We start from the raw sequence: 23,853 nt of genomic DNA, 5'->3' as shown, positions 1-23,853 counted from the left end.
GAGTGTGTGAATTGAATGGTAGCAGAAGGTTTTAGGCAGGAGATGGCGTCCCAAATTGAGAATTAGGGAACCTGTTCTAATTTTCTATCTTTCACGCTCTCCCTTCGCATTCTCTTTCTCAACTTCTGCCTTCCTTTCTTTCCTGGTCTCTGTCTCTTTTCTTTCTCACACCCTGAAGAGGAAGAGGGTAACCTGACCCATCAGATGATCACATGACCTGTGACATGACAGTAGAAGGTGAACAGGTACAGTACATGCTCGATCAACACATCTGAGTGTGTGTGTGTGTACGCAAGTGACTACATGTTAGTGACTGCATGTCAGTGTGTTTGTGCGTGTCCCTGACCTTGTTTGGGGAGTTAGTCTCTGTGCCCTGGGGAGTAACCTGTTAATCACATGCTGCTGGATGATTATTTCAAAAGAAAACAAAACCTACAGAATGAAAATGGAGAGGATGTGAAAAAAGAAGTGTGGGAGTCGATGGGGTAATGTGAGAGGAGAATGTTATCACTGAGAGTAAAGGTTACATTGTTCACTGCTTCCTGACAGGGAGAATTAGGGAGAGAGATGGAGGGGGGAGTAAGGGAGGAAGAAGTAGGGAAAGAGAGAGAGAGAATGGGAGGAAGAGGGGTAGAGAGAGTGAGAGTTTGTGCTTCAGGGCAGTGTGCTAGAGACCAACATAAAGACAGTCTGTATCTAGCCCCGTTTATACCTGGTTCTAACATGCATCCTTTGTCCTGGGCTCCCGAGTGGCACAGCGGTCTAAGGCAATGCATCTCAGTGCTAGAAGGGTCACTACAGACACCCTGGTTTGAATCCAGGCTGTATCCCAACTGGCTGTGATTGGGAGTCCCATAGGGCAGCGCACAATTAGCCCAGTGTCGTCTTGATTTGGCTGGTGTAGGCCGTCATTGTAAATAAGAATTTGTTCTTAACTGAATTGCCTAGTTATATTAAAAAGATGACTTCCATATTCTGATTGTGTCCACATTTTCAGACAGATGTAGATGATTAAAAGATGCATTGTGATCACATTTTTTCTGACCACCTCTGGAGGTAGTCAGGCACGCATTGTGCCTAGATATCTTACTAATGTAGACAGATCTGAAAAGTGAAATCACATCAAATCTTATTTGTCACATGCTTTGTAAACAGCAGGTGTGGACTAACAGTGAAATGCTTACATATATAAGCTGGGGCTTCCGTGTATGCAAATTATCCAATGGATATTCTTAAAAAAAAATAATATGAATGTATTTATTTGAAGACAATTACTGATGCAATAAGTCAACAGTGCTACCTGTCAATGAAATTAGAGGCTGGTATAATGATATTTTAAATGGTTTGACCATCCAGATATGTTTACACTTGATTGAGGAGGTGGTCAGGATGAGCTGATCACAATCAAATCCGTGTGTCCGTTAATTGTTTTACACCTGTCTAAAAATGTGGGCACAATGAGGATGTGGACCAGATCATGACAAAGGGCGCATGTTAGCACCAGGTAGAAAAGGGCTTCTGACATTGTATCTCACTCTCTCCCCCCACGTTGTAGGTTGGTTCTGACTGACTGCCTGATTCCTGAAGTGAAATGAGGCATTGAGTTAGCAGCTCCCACTACAATAGTTACACACACACACAGTCATACAGTCACACAGTCAGTATATCAACTTTAGTTGGGGCTTTTCCTGGCGTCAGAAAAAATAAACAATGCAAAAAACAGAACTCTGGAAAACCCAACATTTCCTCATTGGCCATTGGTCGGTTCTCTGATTCCCAATCTTTCAATTGGCCCATTCTATTGTCTCCTGCCTTCCACCCCCCTGTAGTGTGCGTGTGCCAGATATTACTGCAATGGTCATGGATGCATTGTTTAGCTGTATTGTGTGTGTGTGTGTGTGTGTGTGTTACAGCCGTGTGGTTGACTGAATTGTTTAGCTGGGAGAGAGTTCTGAGGAGGTCATCTCAACATCAAGGTCTAGAGAGAGAGAGTTGGGAAAGAAACAGAAAATAGAGATTGGGGGAGTAGAGTAGCAGTACTGTATTATGATTATTATTATTAGTAGTAGTAGTATTATTAGTAGTAGTACAGTATTTTTAGTAGTAGTAGTACAGTATTATTATTATTAGTAGTAGTACAGTATTATTATTAGTAGTAGTACAGTATTTTTATTAGTAGTAGTACAGTATTATTTTTATTAGTAGTAGTACAGTATTATTAGTAGTAGTAGTACAGTATTATTATTATTAGTAGTAGTACAGTATTATTATTAGTAGTAGTACAGTATTATTTTTATTAGTAGTAGTACAGTATTATTAGTAGTAGTAGTACAGTATTATTTTTATTATTAGTAGTACAGTATTATTTTTATTATTAGTAGTACAGTATTATTAGTAGTAGTACAGTATTATTATTAGTAGTAGCATTAGTAGTTGAGTATTTTTAGAGGACAAAGTTGGGAAAGAACTGAAAAATTGGAGAGAGGGGGAGGGATTTGGGGAGTAAAAAAGTTATCTTGTGGTGTGTGTGTGTGTGTGTGTGTGTGTAACATCATAGATAAAGTGACTCCTGTCCACCCACTCTCAGCAGGGATAATGATGACTCTATCACTCAGACCTCCCCATGTCCCCGAAACAGAGCTGGCTGGGAGAGGACAGACACACACACACACATTTCAACTGGAACTAATAAGAACAAGGAACTGACTGAACCCCCCCACACTCAGAATACCAAGTGAAACCGAATAAGTCCGAGACTCTCAGGGGACACGCATGCATGGAGCACAGATTGAGGCCAGATGTTTACAATACAGAAACAGAGAAACAAGATACATGTATAAACCGAAAAGAATAATCCTGTTTTTCGTTTGGAATAGAACAATGGAATAATATAAACATTTATTATTGCCACGTAGCTATATGCAATACCTACAGTGGTTGAATAGAAGGGCAGATGTATAGGCCTATAGCGTTGGGCCTAAATCTCTGTGATCAACAACAGATAGTCTATAGCAGACTGACTTCCTAGCCTAATAATAACTGCGTATCAGTGTTGGTTCAGCTCTAGCCAGAACCGAAATCTTCTCCATGACTCAAGTCATGTTTTTGTTCTTCACCGTGGCCTTGCCTGCTCCTCCCTCTCTCTTTCCCTCTCCTCCCTCTGCCTCTCTCTTTCTGTGCGGGAGGAAGGGGGGCAGAAGTTATAGTTACTCTCTCTTCACCGCTTTTGTTCTGAAACCGGAGCGTAGCAGAGCAGGGCGCGAGGCGGTGGTCGGTATGGCGGGAGGCTCGAGCGGCTTCACATTTCTCGGGGTTCTGCTGCTCGCGGCCATTCTGCTGCAGACCGTGGCCGTTACCGTCACCGTGCTCTACTTCACTAACGTCCTCAACACGGTAAGAACCAGGAAAGAAGGAGTGTAGTATACAGACATTTAAAGTATATGAGGTCGCTTGATGTAGCCTGACATTTGCACTTTTGGGACTATTCCATTGGCCCCATTGTTTCGGGCAAACAAAGTCTGTAGGCCACGGATGAAAGCAATTGAAATGTATTTGACACGGGTTGTTTGTGCTTATGCGATGTCTTGCGCAGTGGCAGTGCGCATACAGTTGGAGAAAGTAGGTTTTCTCCAATCAATCTTGTGCAGGAAAACGTGTTGCCTTGCAAGTTAATTACCTGAATCGTTTGTTTAATGTTAAAACATGATTTTTTTTATTGGGTTATTGACTGTACGTTTGTTTGTGTGTAACTCTGTTGTTTTTGTGTCGCACTGCTTTGCTTCATCTTGACCAGATCGCAGTTGTAAATTAGAACTTGTTCTCAACTGGCCTGCCTGGTTAAATAAAGGTGGAAAAATAATATTGTAGTAAAAATTGCAAATGTGTGCACTGCAGAGAACGCTCAGTGCATTCTGTAAAATAAAGAGTGTTTGTGAGTTGTAGTGCTGTGCTGGGATACAAGGGAGTTCTGTGTAGAGAACCAAAACTCAGACTATTGATATGCCAATTTTCCAGCTTTATTGTTTGCTTGTTGTTTCACCTTAATTTTGCAGGGAAAGTTTAGTGCGTTCTCATGTGCATTGTTCAAGTGCTAGTGAAACTGTAAATGATTGACTTTTTGTTAGGCCTTCTGTGTTATCCTCTCCTGCAGCTGTACTCTGTTTTTATGGCATGTTCTATCTTCTCTTTCTCTCTGCATTGTTGGAAATTGACCTGTAAGGAACCATTTCACTGTTAGTCTACACCTGTTGTCTATGAAGCATGTGACAAATGCAGTTTGATTTGATTGTACTTTAGTAACCTGGATTATTTCCATAATGATTGAGCAACAATGCTGACTCCCCCCTCTCTCTCTCCCTCCCCCCTCTCCCTCTCTGCTTCCCTATACTCCCCCTCTCTCCCTCCCCCTCTCCCTCTCTGCTTCCCTATACTCCCCCTCTCCCTCTCTGCTTCCCTATACTCCCCTCTCTCCCTCCCCCTCTCCCTCTCTGCTTCCCTATACTCCCCCTCTCTCCCTCCCCCTCTCCCTCTCTGCTTCCCTATACTCCCCCCTCTCCCTCCCCCTCTCCCTCTCTGCTTCCCTATACTCCCCCTCTCCCCTCTCCCTCTCTGCTTCCCTATACTCCCCCCTCTCTCCCTCCCCCTCTCCCTCTCTGCTTCCCTATACTCCCCCTCTCTCCCTCCCCCTCTCCCTCTGCTTCCCTATACTCCCCCTCTCTCCCTCCCCCTCTCTGCTTCCCTATACTCCCCCTCTCTCCCTCCCCCTCTCCCTCTCTGCTTCCCCCTCTCCCTCTCTGCTTCCCTATACTCCCCCTCTCTCCCTCCCCCTCTCCCTCTGCTTCCCTATACTCCCCCTCTCTCCCTCCCCCTCTCCCTCTGCTTCCCTATACCCCCCTCTCTCCCTCCCCCCTCTCCTCTCTGCTTCCCTATACTCCCCCCTCTCTCCCTCCCCCCTCTCTGCTTCCCTATACTCCCCCTCTCTCCCTCCCCCTCTCCCTCTCTGCTTCCCCCTCTCCCTCTCTGCTTCCCTATACTCCCCCTCTCTCCCTCCCCCTCTCCCTCTGCTTCCCTATACCCCCCCCTCTCTCCCTCCCCCTCTCCCTCTCTGCTTCCCCATACTCCCCCTCTCTCCCTCCCCCTCTCCCTCTCTGCTTCCCCCTCTCCCTCTCTGCTTCCCTATACTCCCCCTCTCTCCCTCCCCCTCTCCCTCTCTGCTTCCCCCTCTCCCTCTCTGCTTCCCTATACTCCCCCTCTCCCTCCCCCTCTCCCTCTGCTTCCCTATACCCCCCCCCCCTCTCTCCCTCCCCCTCTCCCTCTCTGCTTCCCCATACTCCCCCCCTCTCTCCCTCCACCTAGCACTCCCCAGCTCTCTTTCCTCTGTCCCTCTCTAGTTCTCTCTGTCTGCCTCTCAGTGATTGTCATCAGTGTTTGTGGATGTTAATCATTACCAACCTGTATACAGTAGGAAACGGAAACCTAAAATACATATACAGAGGAATTTGACTTATAAAGACTTTAGACAGTCACTCCATTTGAACATGGCAGTATTAGTTTCATTACAGTGTAAAAGGGAGGCCCTGAAGTAAACTACAGTTTGTTTCTCAACTCCGGTCCCCCAAGTACCCCCAACGACAATACACATTGTGTTATGTAGGAGGTGTGTATTATTGAAATTAAATGTGTGTGTGTTATTCAGATGAAGGAGACATTTGCAAGGAGCAGTGTGTCTTGTCTGACACGGTCTGACCTCAGAGGGGGGTATGTGCGCTCCCCGACCGAGGGGAGAGGAGACCCCTGCTGGCAGGTCACACAGCAACTACACACCCTCATAGAGAAGGTAACACACACACACACACATGCACACATCCTCATCGAGTAGGTATCTTCCTGGCACGGGGCCCAGATCTTCCAGGAGGGCTCCCGAGTGGTGCAGCAGTCTAAGGCACTGCATCTCAGTGCTACAGGTGTGACTACAGACCCAGGCTGTATCACAACCGGCCGTGATTGAGAGTCCCATAGGGCGGCGCACAATTGGCCCAGCGTCGTTAGGGTTTGGCCGGGGTAGGCCGTCATTGTAAATAAGAATTTGTTCTTAACTGATTTGCCTAGCTAAATAAAATAAAAAGGACAGAGGTGCTCCCTATGGAATTTACCATTAACCACAGATTTAGGATCAGATTATTCTCCCTTAATCCTACTTTTAAAGGTCCAATGCAACCTTTTATATCAGTATCAAATCATTTCTGGGTAACAAGTAAGTACTGTATGTACTATTACAGAGGTTTTCATAAAAATGGTCAAAAAGAAACAAAAATAGTTTTTTAACAAAAACTATTTCTCATGTAAGAATTTTGCTAAAACAGCCTGGGATTGGTCTGCCTGGGAGGGGGAAACTAGCTGTTATTGGCAAAGAGGTTTGGAACTCTCTTTGTTATTGGTCTAATTTGCCGCCTAGTAATGTCACCAAGCTAGCCAAAACTCCACCCATGCAAAATATGCTGATTAGAAAGTCCTGTGTACACTGGACAACATGTCAAATGTTGGTCCCATGTTTCATGAGCTCAAATTTAAAAATCCAAAACAAAGTTGTTTACATCCTTATTAGTGAGCATTTCTACTTTTCCAAGATTATCCATCCAGCTCACAGGTGTGACATATCAACAAGCTGATTAAACATCATGATCATTACACAGGTGCACCTTGTGCAGGGGGACAATAAAAGGCTACTTTAAAATGTGCAGTTTTGTAACACAACACTAAAGTCTCAAGTTTTGAGGGAGTGTGCAATTGGCATGCTGACTGCAGGAATGTTCAACAGAGCTGTTTTCACATCATTTTGTTACTTTCTCTACCATAAAGCCCTTTTGTGGGGAAAAACAAATTATTGCTGGACCTGGCTCCCCAGTGGTTGGGCCTATACCCTCCCAGGCCCACCCATGGCTGCACCCCTGCCCAGTCATGTGAAATCCATAGATTAGGGCCTAATGTATTTATTTAAATTGACTGATTTTCTTACATGAATTGTAACTCAGTAAAATCTTTGAAATTGTCACATGTTGTGTTTATATAGATTGTATTTTCTACCAGGATCTATCAGGTAATAACAGCTATAATTTTTCACACTTTTACAGTGTTAGTTTCATCAGCTGTTGTACAATATGCTACAAAACACAATTTTGACTGCACTGGGCCTTTAACCATTAGGGGGGAAACGCAAAACTGACCTAAGATCAGCAACTTCACTCCCCTCAGCAGAGTTTCAGATATACAATGGGGTCTTTATGGTGCAGTCAACATGTGATCCGCTGTGGTTTAATCAGCACTGGAATGTACTCACCTGGCCAGAGACACACAGACCCCATACACACACACACACACACACAGTTTGTGCAGTACTGTTTTGTGCTTTTATTTGAAATGTGTTAAACAAATTGCCTGTATCTTATCCTTATCTCTCTCTTTGTCTCTCTGTCTCTCTCCAGTCTCTGTTTCAGCGATATCAGAGGGAGATCTCCTCAGCAGTTAGAGGTGAGATACTTTTGTTCATGTCGTGTAAGTGGTCACCTGCTTGTCGAACATCTCAATTCAACATTTATGGGGATTAATAAAGGAGTTGGTCCCCCCCTTTGCTGCTATAACAGCCTCTATTCTTCTTGGAAGGCTTTCCACTAGATGTTGGAACATTACTGTGGAGATTTTCTTCCATTTAGCCACAAGAGCATTAGTTAGGTTGGGCACTGATGTTGGGCGATTAGGCCTGGCTCGCAGTCAGCGTTCCAATTCATCCCAAAGGTGTTCGATGGGGTTGAGATCAGGGCTCTGTGCAGGCCAGTCAAGTTCTTACGCACCGATCTCGACAAACCATTTCTGTATGCAAAGGGAAAGGGCCGTCCCCAAACTGTTGCTACAAAGTTTGAAGCACAGAATCGTTTAGAATGTCATTGTATGCTGTAGCGTTAAGATTTCCCTTCACTGTAACTGAGGTCAATCCCGAACCATGAAAAATAGCCTCAAACTTTACAGTTCGCACTATGCATTAGGGCAGGTAACGTTCTCCTGGCATCTGCCAAACCCAGATTCATCACTCCAGAGAACGCGTTTCCACTGCTCCAGAGTCCAATGGTGGTGAGCTTTACACCACTCCAGTTGATGCTTGGCATTGCACATGGTGATCTTAGGCTTGTGTGCAGCTGCTCGGCCATGGAAACAAATTTCATGAAGCTCCCAAAGAACAGTTATTGTGCTGACGTTACTTCCAAAAGCAGTTTGGAACTCGTAGTGAGTGTTGCAACCAAGGACAGACGATGTTTATGCGCTACGCGCTTCAGCACTCGCCAGTCCCGTTCTGTGAGCTTGTGTGGCCTACCACTTTACAGCTGAGCTGTTGTTGCTCCTAGACGTTTCCACTTACAATAACAGCACTTACATTTGACTAGGGAAGCTTTAACAGGGCGGAAATTTGACAAACTGACTTGTTGGAAAGGTGGCATCCTATGACTGTGCACGTTAAAAGTCACTGAGCTCTTCAGTAAGGTCATTATACTGCCAATGTTTGTCTATGGAGATTGCATGGCGGTGTGCTCAATTTTATACACCTGTCAGCAACGGGTGTGGCTGAAATAGCTGATTCCACAAATTTGAAGGGGTGTCCTCATACTTTTGTGTATATATAGTGTAATTACCTGTCTGACATACAGTCATACAACTGGAGCAAAACAGCACCTTGTTCCCTGTGTCTATTGTACAAGTTCTATGCTGGTATCACTGACTGATGACCACACTAACTGATGTTCTGTCTCTCTCTGTCAGACGAGATGTCCAGGGTGTTGCCCTCACTGGCAATGGAGGACCAGGCTTCTTCTCGCCCCAAAGTTGCCGCCCACGTCACTGGCAGCTTCGCTCCCAAAGCAGCGAGGGAGGGAGGAGGTGAGACATGTTTTAGTTCACACCCTTCATACTCTAGAGACACTATGTGTGTGGGTGTGTGTGTATATCCCTTTGAATACTGATGATGAGTGTTAGATGAATGCAGGTTAGACTCTGGGGGCATGTGGCTCACACTTGTGTGTGCTATTTTTTTCAGGTGTGTGTGTGTGTGTGTGTACACCACAGTGAGGGGAGAGCTTCAAAGTGATTATAAAAACTCAGAAAAAAAAAAGAAACGTCCTCTCACTGTCAACTGAGTTTATTTTCAGCAAACTTAACATGCGTAAATATTTGTATGACCATAAGATTCAACAACTGATACAAACTGAACAAGTTCCACAGACGTGACTATCAGAAATTGAATAATGTGTCCCTGAACAAAGGGGGGGTCAACATCAAAAGTAACAGTCAGTATCTGGTGTGGCCACCAGCTGCATTAAGTACTACAGTGCATCTCATCCTCATGGACTGCACCAGATTTGCCAGTTCTTGCTGTGAGATGTTACCCCAAGGCACCTGCAAGTTCCCGGACATTTCTGGGGGGAATGGACCTCACCCTATGATCCAACAGGTCCCAGACGTGCTCAATGGGATTGAGATCCGGGCTCTTCACTGGGCATGGCAGAACACGACATTCCTGTCTTGCGGGAAATCACGCACAGAATGAGCAGTATGGCTGGTGGCAATGTCATGCTGGAGGGTCATGTCAGGATGAGCCTGCAGGAAGGGTACCACATGAGGGAGGAGGATGTCTTCCCAGTAACGTACAGCATTGAGATTGCCTGCAATGACAACAAGCTCAGTCCGATGATGCTGCGACACACCGCCCCAGACCATTAACGGACCCTCCACCTCCAAATCGATCCCATTCCAGAGTACAGGCCTCGGTGTAACGCTCATTCCTTCGACGATAAACGCGAATCCGACCATCACCCCTGGTGAGACAAACCCGTGACTCGTCAGTGATGAGCACTTTTTGCCAGTCCTGTCTGGTCCAGCAATGGTGAGTTTGTGCCCAGTGATGACCTGCCTTACAAGCCAGTCCAACCTCTCTCAGCCTATTTGGAGGGATTGTGCGTTCCTGGCATAACTCGGGCAGCTGTTGTTGCCATCCTGTACCTGTCCCGCAGGTGTGATGTTCGGATGTACCGATCTTGTGCAGGTGTTGTTACACGTGGTCTGCGAGGACGATCAGCTGTCTGTAGCGTTGTCGTAGGCGTCTCACAGTACGGACATTGCAATTTATTGCCCTGGCCACATCTCATTGCAGCATGCCTAAGGTACGTTCACACAGATGAGAAGGGACCCTGGGCATATTTCTTTTGGTGTTTTTCAGAATCAGTAGAAAGGCCTCTTTTAGTGTCCTGCGTTTTCATAACTGTGACCTTAATTGCCTACCATCTGTAAGCTGTTAGTTAGTGTCTTAACAACCATTCCACAGGTGCATGTTCATTAATTGTTTATTTTTTTAATTTGACCTTTATTTAACTAGGCAAGTCAGTTAAGAACAAATTCTTATTTTCAATGACAGCCTAGGAACAGTGGGTTAACTGCCTGTTCAGGGGCAGAACGACAGATTTGTACTTTGTCAACTCGGGGATTTGAACTTGCAACCTTCCGGTTACTAGTCAAACGCTCTAACCACTAGGTTACACTGCCGCCCCGATTTATGGTTCATTGAACAAGCATGGGAAACCGTGTTTAAACCCTTTACAATGAAAATCTGGATTTTGGGCATTTTTATGAATTATCTTTGAAAGACAGGGTTCTGAAAAAGGGCCATTTCATTTTTTGCTGAGTTTATATCACTACAGTAACTGGTAATATATGCAGTATGTCTGTCCCATGTGAGCTCTGGCATTTCAGAGCAGCACACTTTCCATAATACAGTAGGTATTCAGGGGATTGAGGCTGTTCCAATTCTTAACCTATTCTATTCTGTCTTAAGACCCAGCCCTGTCTACTGTAGGCAAGAGGGTTTATTGTCTTCTCAGGAAATCAGCCTTCTCTGTGTTGCTCTTGACACCCCCATTCTGTCACACACGTCTGTGAAGCAGAGGTTCTGTTGTGATAACATCCTGTCGCTCTATCTGATTAGATGTTAACTTTACAGTAATGCTATTGGTTAACAACTCCGCTTTTGAATCCAAACAATCAGATGTTTATAAAGGAGTCTCAGATTCATTGACTCTTTCTCTTTGTTCCTGATCTGCTCTGGTGCGATACACTCTGGCGCTTTCTTTCTCCACCCCAGGGACTCTTGGGGCATGGCCTTTCAGGCTATGACTTCTCTCTCTTTCCATGGATTCTTTGTATCCATCTCTCTGATCATTCCCAGATTAATAATGCCTTGTAACTTAAGTGTATGTCTTGTGTGAGTTCATTCATTACAAAGTTATGAAATATCTGCCTTTGATAATATCAACTCTCCAACCTTTCTTGATAAACAATTTATGTAACTCAACAATAGTCCTGTTTACCCATTGCTAAATCATCTTTATGGAGTCAAATCAATATTTTAATAATTTGATCATATTAATTACATAGTCTTATTATGGGTCGAATGTGAGGTATGCATATATATTTATATATCAAATATTACTTCACTAGAGCTGTTCTATATGATTCTTAACTGATTCTATTTTGTCTTAAGACCCAGCCCTGTCTAAATCCTGACCCTTGACCCTGCCTACTAACACCTGTCTCCTTCCTGTCTGGCCACAGGTTCTCCCGGGCGGCGTGTGCAGGGGCAGAAGATCTTGTGGTGGGAGGGGCATAAAGGGCTGGCATTCCTTCAGGATGTTCGATTGATTGATGGGGAGCTGGTGGTGCCTTGCCCAGGACTCTACTATATCTATGCCCAGACCTACTTCAGACACACCCACCCTGGGGGAGAGGAGGGGGAGGAAGAGGTGGAAGAGGAGAGGGAGCAGAGGGGGAGGCCCATGTTGCAGTATGTTTATAAGAAAGTGAGTTCACAGGGCCAGGGCCATGTTCAGGGGGCTTGTAGACATTAAACAAGAAAATGGTTTGAAATTAAGGTGCCATCTGAACTTGTCCAATATGTTTTTCCAGTTTCAACAGTTATATCTTACTGTATAGTGGTGGTGCTGTGTGCCCCCTCTTCCAGGTGTCTTCCTATCCAGTACCCATCCTGCTAATGAAGACCAGCCGTACCTCCTGCTGGTCCCGGGATTCCCAGTTCTCTCTACACTCGGCCCACCAGGGAGGGCTGTTCCCATTGGCCACTGGGGACCGCCTCCTCGTCACCGTTAGCAACGCCTCCGCCATCGACATGGATGAGAGGAGCAGCTTTTTCGGGGCTGTCCTGGTCAGCTAGTGGTCAGGGGTTAGTCTATATGGTGGCTTGGATGGTTTGGGGCTAACGGACACCAGCATACTCACTGTTTGGGAGCCATATGTGTGTGTGTACTGACAGACAGATCATTTTGAGAGCTGTGTGTGAGTATGTGTGTTTGTATGGGTGTACAGATGTACAAAGCTTTAAGCTCTGTGACTGCTAGGCTGGACATGCGAGGAGGCGTGAGCAGAGCTGGTGTGGTTATCCTATTATCTTCCACTCTGGTGCAGATGGCCTAGCCTTCCCTCATGGCTCATCCAATTAGCTGTGCCTGAAGCCAGCAGGCCTGTGCTGATTAGATGAAAAGCAGATGAGTGGCGTGAGGTTGGGGGCCAATGTCTGCTTTAGAACTTCAGGACAACTGACCGACAATGAATCAGCGAGGGGATGATTGTGGATAACTGTCTTACTGTTCTTTTCATATTAAAAGGATGAGTCTCTTTTTCCTGTTTTTTTTACTCTCAGAGATGGGTTTTAATGTAATATTTGAATGTAGGGTGTTTTTGTGTTGAGTCTGTGTTATAACTGTAAATACATTGAATGTATGTTGCTTGATTGTAGACTTTTACATTCTTAACACAACCCCAAGCTCTCACTTGAGCAACACTGCCTGCAACCACATGTTCAATTCAGCACTTTTGTTTCAGTTTAAATGTTTCAGGCCATGACCCAGGAGGCCCTACTGTAGCCCAGGCCTACCGTCGCTATTGGAACCAGTGCTAGGACATGGGTAATGTTGAGGACTTTACTCAAATATTTCTTGTTTCTCCCACCGACAGACAGGTGGACTGATATAGATGTATCTGTAGATACAAACAGACAAGTATGCAGTGAGACAGAGGGGTCTGGATAGGGTTGTCAGTTTAGCCGCTTCAATAGAGGAGAATTATATGCAGATGTTTTTGGGGAAGAATTGTTTTCACAGCCCCTACAATCATGACTCCAGATAGTGTTTGTGTGGGCTGTGTAGGCGACGGTTACCATGGAGACTCACACTAAATCTTTCATCAATATGAATCAGACTCATGCACGAGTCCAACTGCTCTCATGTTCATGTAGAATTAGCCTGGTTGCTGTCTCTTTTCAGCTATTTCATTCCACTTCTTGTGCTCTGTGTAATTTGCCAAAGAGGGGCATACTCTTTTGGTAAATGACATGTGGCAAGTAGTGGAATGCTAGCTAAAACGACTAGTACTCTGACTAATGTAGAATGGAATCTGTAAGTATGTGTGTACAATAAAGACACTGTCCAAATGAAAAGGATGCACTCTAATCATTTCTCAACACGAGTAGGCTACCATAGCTGCTTTGGCAGCAGGTAGTCTAGCGTTTAAGAGCGTTGGGCCAGAATCCCAGAGCCAACTAGGTGAAAAATCTGTCGACATGCCCCTGAGCAAGGTACTTAATCCTAATTGCTTCTGTAAGTTGCTCTGGAAAAGAATGTCTGTCTGCTAAATGGTGGAAAATGTTTTTAGTTAAATCTGGTACTGTATAGTATTAGGCTACCACAGCTGTATAGTAGTCACAGTTGAAAGCGTTCAGAGGTTAGTCTTTCAGTAACAGTCTAGCACAACAAAACAGCTGGGTCAAGGCTGTCTGTTATGAGTGGACATTACATCATGTACCTCCTGGTAACAAGCTTACGACTTTCTGCTGCAACCATGTGGGTTGTGCAGGTAGTGTATCACTAAACATCGCAAACTAGTGTTGATACTGAAGACTGCAGCTGACTCAACAGAACCAGAGGGTCATACAAAGATATTTATGGTGCGTTCACATGCTAGTCGGAACTTGGAAACTCTGAAATGTCCAACTTGCTAACTGGTTGTAGATATAGTTAACTTAGTTACCAACATGCTTAATATTCTGTGACTATCAACAGTGTACTAATGAAACAATTTCCTTTAAGTAATGTAAAGTGAATTGTGATTATCTTATTGGACTTGAAATAGTCTATGATTTCTGTTTGAGTGTGGAAAAGAGAGACACATCTTAGGTTTTGATTTTCTTTTTTGTGGAAATATGTTACACTTATATTACAGGTTTTTAAATGCCCAGAGGGAAAATGAAACCAAAGGACAGTTGGAGACAGCAGAAACTAGCACTAACAGGACAGCGACATAATTTAGACAGAACCGCCCACACTGGATCTGATAGGCTGGCAGCTGGCGTGGGTGTGGCCAACCGCTACCCAGGTTAGGTGACCTCCAATAAATACTGCAAATGTTTGTTGTTAATGTAACTTATAAAATATATCATAAAATGTCCTTTTAAATGGAATTTGATAAGTTCTGTGTACAAAAACAAAAGTTCATAAATTACAGCCAGTCTATGGATGTCTGTGTCTGGGTCCTGCAAACCCAGGGCCAGCCTCAAACAACACCATATCACCCATCTAGTGGACTGAGGCCCTAACCAAAAATAGTGCACTATCTAGGGAATAGGATGCCATTTGGGACACTCACTTTTCACTGAACCACCCCTCCTCCCTCTGACAAAGAGTGCGACAAGTCCATCTCAGGCCGAAACGTCATGCCCTACACATCACTGATAGTACAAAACAAAACTTCTAACCCTCACAAAATGAAATCTCTGAACATACAGTAACGATATCCCTCTTCCTCCATCATCAGTACGTAAGACCAAAAGCACATTCCGGGCGCTGGCTGGACAGTGTGCATGTGTCTCTTAGTCACACTTCCTCTCCCGCCCGTCACAGTAGCTGCCTTATTCTTAACCCCGCCCCTCCAGGTCCCTCTTCACAGCCCATTGGTCAATAATGTCTGAGGAGGACATGTCTTCAACAGTCGAACCTCATGTCCATCGAATCATCAAACCCCCTGTCCTCATGACCCGCCCCCACACTGGACAGGAAGGACACTCCCGTCACCCCAGACGCTCCTGTTGCCGTGGTGATGAGCTGGTTGCCATGTGGGGTGTTGCTGGTTGCCGGGCTGCGCAGGGCAGCAGCGGTGATGGAGGTGAGGTTGATGCCAAGTGTGAGCCGCGTCTGTTCTAGAGCCTTCTCTGGAACCGCAAACGCCTCCAGCTTCTTCTCCCCGTTTGCCATGTAGGAGTTCTGGCAGCCGCGGCAGATACAGTCCAGACATGCCTTGGAGGAGAAATATTCATATTATTATAATTTACAATCAGTGAACTAAATGTGGACAGGGGAACAATGTCATTTCAGACCAAGCCATAGTAACTCACCTTGCGGTTTGAGTAGCAGGGGCAGCGCTGCCCTCTGCAGGTGAGAACAGAGGGGTTCTGAGTGGCTCTCCCACACTTACAGCCCTTCTTTTCCACCGGCTTCTTGTACAGGGGCTTGGAGGGGCTGGGTGGGTGAGAGAGAGGGTGAGCATGGCCGTGGGGTGGCAGGCGGTCACGGGGCTGGGCGCGGGGCTTGGGGACTCCCTGCCTGGCCTTGGAGTAGGCCTTCTTAGGGCCCCCGTGATGCTCCAGGCTCTTCTTCAGACCCTTGGATGACACCAGCATTGTCTTTCCCAACTTTGGAGGCCCACCGTTGGGCACGGGTGCCAGGTGAGGCGGGGTGATGGCGGAGTGAAGTTTGGGCTCCCGTTTGACAGTGGTGGCTGGGTTGGGGAGGTGAGAGGCGTTGGTGGTGCTCAGGGGTGAGCCTCTGAGGATGCTGGCGATGGGGAGGGGCTGCACCTTCTCACTGTCGCTCTCAGAGCGTGAACGCTTGCGGTGGCAGCGAGGGGGTAGGCGGGAGAGAACAGGGATGGGCTGGGGGAGAGGCAGGGGAAGTCTAGGGATGTTCTCTGGGGGGAGGGAGGGGGTGAGGCAAGGGGAGTCACGGGTAGGATGGCAGTAAGATCCGTTGTGGGGGGAACAGAGGGAAAGTCTGGCTGGGGGTCAGGCGGTTCAGGTTCGGGCTCCAGGGTCCTAAGAACCTCCTCCACGCTCAACAACAGCGTATCTCCGCCATGTTTATTAAGCTCCTCCCCAAATGTGCTTATGTCACAAAGTCCCACCTCCCCACTACCTAACATGCCAACACACACAGGTAGCTCCTCACCCAAGCTCTCCTGCTTCAGAACACCTCCCCCTGTAGCTAAGGTAACAGGTGGTGGCACATCCTGATTGGTCAGGCCGTTACAGTCATGAAGCCCATTAACCCCGCCTACAGGGCTAATGCCCTCCTGCCTCTCCTCTTCAGCCGGAGCCTCATCAGGTCTGGGGCCAGACGTTGAGGGGGCCGTCGGGGGAGACTGGCTCGCAGTGTCCTCCCCTTCCTGCCCGCTTTCGGCCAATGAAAGGCCCTCATTAAGAATGGCGAGGAGGTCGGGCGAATCGCTGGCTGCACTGGCGATGTGCGGGGCGAGCGGTGATTGGGCGATGTAGAGGCAGAGTTTCCTGTAGCAGTGGACCAATAAGGAGAGCTGCCTGTTCTCCTGGAAGCGGGAGTAGTCTTTACACCAGGAACAGGACGGCTTTAGCAGCATCCTTTGGCCCTTACAGCCCCGACACACATAGTGCTGGCACTGGGAGTTAGTGGGTGCTATGGGGTCCTGCAGCAGGTTACCTGGACAGAGACGGAGAAACGTTAGATGTCATTTATGGCAAGACAACATTGACTTATCCTTTATTCAACTGGGTAGGAACCCATTGAGGGAAATCACTCCCGCGGCAGCATTATAACCCGTCCATACAACATGACAACTCAAACCATAAACAGGAGCCATAATTATTCATAACAAGTCAATGATATGAAGCTTAGCGGTGGACTGATATGAGTATTGAGGTGGGCTATATATAAAAGTGATTAATTCAATTGCTGTCCAGCTCTGAATATTCAACTCTAATGCAATGAGGACAACACCAAAGCAACAGCATATCAATTAAGTGTAAGGACTTTAAATCATAAAGGTTTAAATTAACCCCTTTACCATCTTAATATACTGAACAAAAAAGTAAACAAAACATGCAACAATTTCAAAGATTTTATCGAGTCAGTTCATATAAGGAAATCAGTCAATTGAAATAAATGAGGCCCTAATCTATGGATTTCTTTGGATTCCACATAAGTGGGCTGGGGTGCAGCCATGGTTGAGCATAGGCCCACCCACTTGGCAGCCAGGACCAACCACTGGGGAGCCAGGCCCAGGCAATAATAATTTTTCTCCACAAAAGTGCTTTATTACAGACATAAATACTCCTCATCTGTGGCATTGTGTTGTGTGACAAAACGGCACATTTTAAAGCTGCCTTTATTTGTCCCTAGTGCAAGGTGAACCTGTGCAATGATCATGCTGTTTAATCAGCTTCTTAATATGCCACACCTGTCAGGTGGACGGATTATCTTGGAAAAGGATAAATGCTCACTAACAAGGACGAAAACAAATTTGTGCATAATATTTGAGAGAAATACATTTTTTGTGTGCGTATGGAACATTTCTGGGATTTTTCATATTAGAACATGAGACCAACACTTTACATGTGCTTATATATTTTTGTTCTGTGTAGTTTAACATGGTTCAAGCTAGTAAGTGTAGAGGGTTCCTATTCTGTATGCTTATTTCAACCATTTATAAAAGGTAAAATTAAGAGGCAGCTCAAGAACGAATGCCTCTGCAAGGCTTGATGACAGCTGTGCTTTGAAAGCAGCTTCCTTAGCTACGCCGGTTGTTAGGGACGGCAGCTGAGGGGGCTTGTGGGAGGGAGGGATGAAGGGAGTTCCATTTATAAAAGGACAACAAACATGCCTTAGATACAGGACAGACTAGGATGCATCCTCTACTCGTCACACACAATTCATTAATATACTCTAAATTGAAAAAGTATCATGAAAGTGTGCAAGAAAAAGTTTAAACAAGACTGCAGTTTTATGGCACCAAAAATCAAATGTACAGGTATCTGACAAAATAAAGGAAACACTTGAGTAAATGAGAGCTACAAAATATATTGAAAGCAGGTGCTTCCACACAGGTGTGGTTCCTGATTTAATGTAAATGATAACTTGTTCTCAACTGGCCTACCTGGTTAAATAAAGGTAAAATAATAATAATACATTTGACAATTAACATACTATCATGCATAGGGTAATGTATAAAAATGCCAGGATGCCATTATTTTGCCTACCCACAGGGCACGAGTGGTAACTGAATTGTTTGATGTAAACCATATGCCATCTCAACCCAATTGAATACTTATGGGATATTAAGGAGCAGCGCCTTGGTGTTTTCCACCACCACCAACAAGACACCAAACTATGGAATTTCTCATGGAAGAGGGTGTTGCATCCTTCCAATGGAGTTCAAGATGCCACTTTATATCATGTTTACATACCCTATATTACTCATCTCATATGTATATACTGTACTCTATACCATCTACTGCATCTTGCCTATGCCTTTCGGCCAGCGCTCATCCATATATTTATATGTACATATTCTTTTTTCATTCCTTTACACTTGTGTGTAAAAGGTAGTTGTGAAATTGTTAGATTACTTGTTAGATATTTCTACAAGGTCGGAACTAGAAGCACAAGCATTTCGCTACACTCGCATTAACATCTGCTAAGCATGTGTATGTGACCAATAAAATTTGATTTGAAGATACTTGTAGAATATATGCCACGGTGCATTGACGCCGTTCTGGCTCGTTTCGGCCCAACCCCCTATTAAGACACTGTTGGCGTTTGCTTTATTTTGGCAGTTACCCGAGTCGCTGCCTACACACAACAAAATACGTATTCTACTATGCACCTGTCAAAGTAAACATTGCGTGTGAGGACTGGAGTAACAGGGGAAACCATCACCCCATTGAATGAACATAATACTCATTAATAATTTGTAACAGTGACGGGGAAGGCTATATCTATGCTTAGGCAACCGTTCCAAATAATAAAAAAAGGAGAAAACACAAAGCACTAGTAGTCTATACCGAGCTCCCGCATCTGCCCCGCACTGGGGGGTTAATCTAGAGATGCATTTTTAAAGACTGCGCACACACGATGGATGCTTAATAAATACATTTTTTTAGGGGGGAGAGACTCCTCTTCTGCCTACATGCACCTGTCTGAAAGTGATTTAGTTACATATGGAGGCGGAGAAGGGAGGTTAGCTAGCTATGATGAATGCGGAACTAACTAACCAGTTCAATAGCTAACTCATGCAAACAAACCGGTCAAATTATCCACCCTGAATCAGTGTGTATAGCTATGAGATACATTTCATGGTGAAATGTGCAGTAGCTAGCTTGCGAAGCTAGACAGCTCTACGCCATCGGCTAAATAGTTGCTCCGACATTCAATAGAAATGGGGGTGTGTCATGGCGGGGAGAGCTAGGTTAGTTAGCTATTGCAGCTAGCTGGATATCTACAGGGGAACCGAGACTGTTAAAATAATAATACCAGTGCACCTACCACACACGAGGCAGGACAGCGACTGGCGGAAGAACGGGAGCAGCTTGTAGAGCTCCGCCAGGGCCCGTGGGTCGCGAGGGTCGCACTGCAGCACCGAACGACACGCGGACACGTACAGTGTGGTCGCATTCACCGGGTTCATCTCAACAGCCAAGAGACAGAAACATCCAGTCCGAGAAAAAAGCTAAACAAACGCACACGTCCGACCTCAACGAAAGTCCCGTGGCTCCCGTTAAGCGGGGATGGGGCTCGCGACTCTCTTTTTGTCCGTTTTATTATTGGCCAAAGGAGGCGGGGAGCAGGCGAGCTGTGTCGAGGGCATAGATGGGTGATGTAGTTAGCTGCTAACTTAGTTTAGCTTGACACCAGCACTATTTTGGCTAAGGTATATTATATGCACCAAATAGGCAAATTGATGTGTGATGCAGCAAATCACAACTACAAAACACACACACATGAAGTATATGATCTGGTAGTACGGGTTGAACATTACATTACTGTGTTCATAATCACAACCAATCCATCTTTAAGACTATCGCTTCCCCCTTTTCCATGGCACAAAATATGCCCAAATGATCATCATGGCATAAAAATAAATCTGTAATTCCCATTAATAGCATAGCTAGCTATATAAAAATAAATCTGGAGCAAAAATGTATTCAAAATTGAATAAATTCATCAAAGTCCGTTCACATGTCTTCCACGAAATCCGTGGTGCGAGCAGACCTCGCTGGTTATTCGACAACAATACAGTCACTGGTGTGGTCGGTGGCGCTCTTTCTCCTTCTCCGGCCTCCAATTATACACTGCTAGCCACCTTCGTACCAAATTCAAAAATAGCTGCTTTGTTAATGTTAATAGTTAAAACTTATTCGTTCATTCTCCCTCCTTCCACCATCCTTATTCGCAGTTTTATTATTCGCATTCTTAACTAAAGTTGGCTCCTCTCCTTTTGGCCTGCATATTCGGGGCACATAGGCAGGGATAGCTAATGTTAGCGAGCAACACAGATTCTGTTGTTGTCTGTGGTTCATGGCGGCTACGCCGCGAAAACAAAACAGGCCGTCTTGGCTCCTGCTAGCGCACTGAGCTAAAGGTAAAGCCAGTTAGCGCAGGATAGCTAATAAGAGGGGGTATACTGGAAGAGGTAGTGGAGATGGAAAGATAGTATGGAAACCTTTGTTGAAGTAAAATAAGCGCCCGTGAGAGCACCGGAGTATATTTACGCCAGCCGCGCCAGTTTGGAGCGACGGCATCAGGAACAAAAATAGGCCGCTTTTCCTCTTTTTGGAGTTAGTCCCTCGTTTTTTACCACCTCTCCGGTTGGGTATGAGCAGAAACGCAGTCGGTGTTACGAAGTCCTCTGTCGGCGTTCGAAGAACACTCCTGTGTATTATTGGAGTAGCTAATATTGGAATAGGTTTGTGTAGCCTGCTGCTATCGCTAGCCGCGGAGGTTCTTCGCCCCTCCCTTTTCTTCCCCCGTCCGTAGGCAATCAAACAGAGGGCGCTGTTGCTCACATCTCGCGAGAATACAATTCAAACTGGTTCCCTTGGTTACATTAGTGTTCTCTCAAGTCAATATATTATATTGACATGGAAAGTAAACACTTACATTGTCAAAGTAAACATATACCAAAGATGGTCAAAGACAGGAATATACTAGATTGTTTGTAATCAAGCAATAATAATGAGGGTAGTAATCATATTAATAGCAATTGCAACAAATAATTAAAGCTGCAAGCAGCAAATTATTTATTTTTTGTTTAACCTTAATTTAACTAGGTAATGCCAGGGTTCAAGCTGTTCACCCAATGTGCCACAATCAGGACAAATCGGACACATTTTGGACCATATGAATGTTGACTATTTTAAACGCTTTCATCTCGAGAACAGTTGGACCGATCTGCACCAAATTTAGTACATTCCCTTTCCAGTGCCTTCGGAAACTATTCAGACCCCTTGACATTGTGTTACGTTACAGCCTTGATCTAAAATGTATTAAAACATATATATATCCTCATCAACCCACACACAATAACCCATAATGACAACGCAAAAACAGGTTTAAAGAAACTTTTGCCCCCCTAAAAAAGATACCTTATTTACATAAGTATTCATACCCTTTGCTATTAGACTTGAATTTGACCTCAGGTTCATCCTGTTTCCACTGATCATCCGATTGGAGTCCACCTGTGGTAAATTCAATTGATTGGACATGATTTGGAAAGACACACACCTGTCTACATAGCCCCACAGTTGACAGTACAAGTCAGAGCAAAAACCAAGCCATGATGTCGAAGGAATTGTCCGTAGAGCTCTGAAACAGGATTGTGTCGAGGCACAGATCTGGGGAAGGTTACCAAAACATTTCTGCAGCATTGAAGGTCCCCAAGAACACAGTGGCTTCCATCATTCTTCATTGGAAGAAGTTAAGAACCACCAAGACTCTTCCTGGAGCTGGCCGCCCAGCCAAACTGAGCAATCTGGAGAGAAGGGCCTTGGTCAGGGAGGTGACCAAGAACCCTATTGTCACCCTGACAGAGCTCCAGAAGGACAACCATCTCTGTAGCACTCCACCAATCAGGCCTTTTTGGTAGAGTGGCCAGACGGAAGCCACTCCTCAGTAAAAGGCACATGACAACCCGCTTGGAGTTTGCCAAAAGGCACCTAAATGACACTCAGACCATGAGAAACAAGATTCTCTGGTCTGATGAAACCAAGTTAAACTCTTTGGCCTTTGACCTGAAAAAAGCTGTGTATTAACGCACCCCATCCAACCTGAAAGAGCTTGAGAGGATCTGCAGAGAAGAATGGGAGAAACATCCCAAATACAGGTGTGCCCAGCTTGTTGCGTCATACCCAAGAAGATTCGAGGCTGTTATCGCTGCCAAAGGTGCTTCAACTGTGATATTTCAGTTTTTTTTTAATTTTTTTATAAATTAGCAAATTTCTAAACCTGTTTTCGCGTTGTCATTATGGGGTATAGTGTGTAGATTGAGGGAGAAAAATCTATTTTAGAATAAGGCTGTAACACAACAAAATGTGGAAAAGTCAAGGGGTTTGAATACTTTCCGAAGGCACCGTATACACCCATGTTTTTAAACGCAAGATTTTCTAGGACAAGCTCAAACAATATTGCTGCTATAAGCCAATAAGCTTGCATGGATGTTTTTCCTGTCCAACAGCGCCACCATTCGGCCAAACTGAACCGTACATTACCGGTAAGCTAGACTCATCCCTGAGCATGTGTGCCAAATTCCATCACTCTGAGACAAACAGATCAAGAGATATAAACGTGTCGGTTATAGCGCCACCGTGTGGTCAATCTGAATGTGCTTGCAAAAGTTGAGTCTTGATAGTGTTTGGAACCTGTGTACCAAGATTTGTTTCAGTACGAATATCCTTGTCTGATTTATATGCTTTTATGTGCCAGGTCACACCCATCTGAATGTTTTTATTGGTCAGTATTTATTGGTCAGCAGCCATGTTGTTTGAGATGCTAGCCTGGAAAATCTTTACGTTGTGAAAACAGATTGGTCAATATGCGCCTGAGGAGTAGCATTTTGTGTCTTATGAGGAGAGGCTCATCGCTAGTTGCCACAGTCATAAACTCTGCCTCTTTCTACAATTTATCTTATTATAATCTGATTTTAAACCTAACCTTAACCACACTCCTAACCTTGTGCCTAACCTTAAATTAAGACCAAAAATGTAATATGTTTTTGTGAATTTTTATGATATAGCCAATTATGACTTTGTGGCTGTGGTAACTAGTGACAATCTGAGGAGAGGGACATGTAGTGCATTCAGAAAGTATTCAGACCCCTTCACTTTTTCCACATGTTACATTACAGCCTTATTCTAAAATAGATTAAATAAATGTTTTTCCTCATCAATACACACAATAACCCATAATGACAGAGCGAAAACCGTTTTTTAGACATTTTGAGCAGCGTTTCTTTTCTTCTTCAGAAAACTGTGTGAGGAGGTTCTCTTTTGCACTGTTCAACCAATCCAGTAAATGTGGATGAGGAGTTAAGGTGGAGTGTTGCCTTGATCAAAAAGAGGAAGTCATGACACAGGCTCTCTTTCCATTCCCCCTGAAAACCGGATGCATCTGGTTGTGTCCGTCCTGCTGAGGGTGGAGAAGGTATCAAGGCCAAGGTTGGCGAGTTACT

The 23,853-nt window shown here is 44.9% G+C and overlaps 2 protein-coding genes across 3 annotated transcripts; one reads left to right on the top strand and one right to left on the bottom strand.

The window, feature by feature from the left end:
• Positions 1-3,064: 3,064 nt before the first annotated feature.
• LOC115104989 (tumor necrosis factor ligand superfamily member 10-like) lies at positions 3,065-13,546 on the top strand. 2 transcript variants are annotated; one of them, XM_029626465.2, is made up of 7 exons: positions 3,065-3,393; positions 5,696-5,836; positions 7,070-7,096; positions 7,482-7,527; positions 8,809-8,925; positions 11,650-11,894; positions 12,056-13,546. In XM_029626465.2, the coding sequence occupies exons 1-7, from the start codon at positions 3,088-3,090 to the stop codon at positions 12,263-12,265; spliced, it is 1,092 nt and encodes a 363-aa protein (XP_029482325.2). In that variant the 5' UTR covers positions 3,065-3,087; the 3' UTR covers positions 12,266-13,546. The 2 variants fall into 2 exon arrangements, with proteins under 2 accessions (XP_029482325.2, XP_029482327.2); XM_029626467.2 differs by lacking the exon at positions 7,070-7,096 and having other exon boundaries at positions 3,067-3,393.
• Positions 13,547-14,278: 732 nt separating this feature from the next.
• Positions 14,279-20,943, bottom strand: msl2b (MSL complex subunit 2b). Its single transcript, XM_029626463.2, is given in 4 exon segments — positions 14,279-15,398; positions 15,497-16,140; positions 16,143-16,832; positions 19,674-20,943. Coding segments are annotated over 4 exon segments (1,788 nt in total). The 5' UTR covers positions 19,816-20,943; the 3' UTR covers positions 14,279-15,086.
• Positions 20,944-23,853: the final 2,910 nt, after the last annotated feature.

This window comes from Oncorhynchus nerka, linkage group LG22 (genome assembly GCF_034236695.1).
Source record: "Oncorhynchus nerka isolate Pitt River linkage group LG22, Oner_Uvic_2.0, whole genome shotgun sequence".
Lineage (NCBI taxonomy): Eukaryota > Metazoa > Chordata > Actinopteri > Salmoniformes > Salmonidae > Oncorhynchus > Oncorhynchus nerka.
Note: the sequence above shows the minus strand (reverse complement) of the source record. Positions and strands in the feature narration are given on the sequence as shown.

What these genes read in the sequence shown, in the direction of transcription:
- LOC115104989 (XM_029626465.2), top strand. Translation starts at nt 3,088, where the DNA reads ATGACTCAAGTCATGTTTTTGTTCTTCACCGTGGCCTTGCCTGCTCCT. An exon ending in TTTCTACCAGGATCTATCAG is followed by an intron (nt 7,097 to 7,481) that starts GTAATAACAGCT and finishes GTCTCTCTCCAG; the next exon opens with TCTCTGTTTCAGCGATATCA. An exon ending in TGCAGTATGTTTATAAGAAA is followed by an intron (nt 11,895 to 12,055) that starts GTGAGTTCACAG and finishes CCCCTCTTCCAG; the next exon opens with GTGTCTTCCTATCCAGTACC.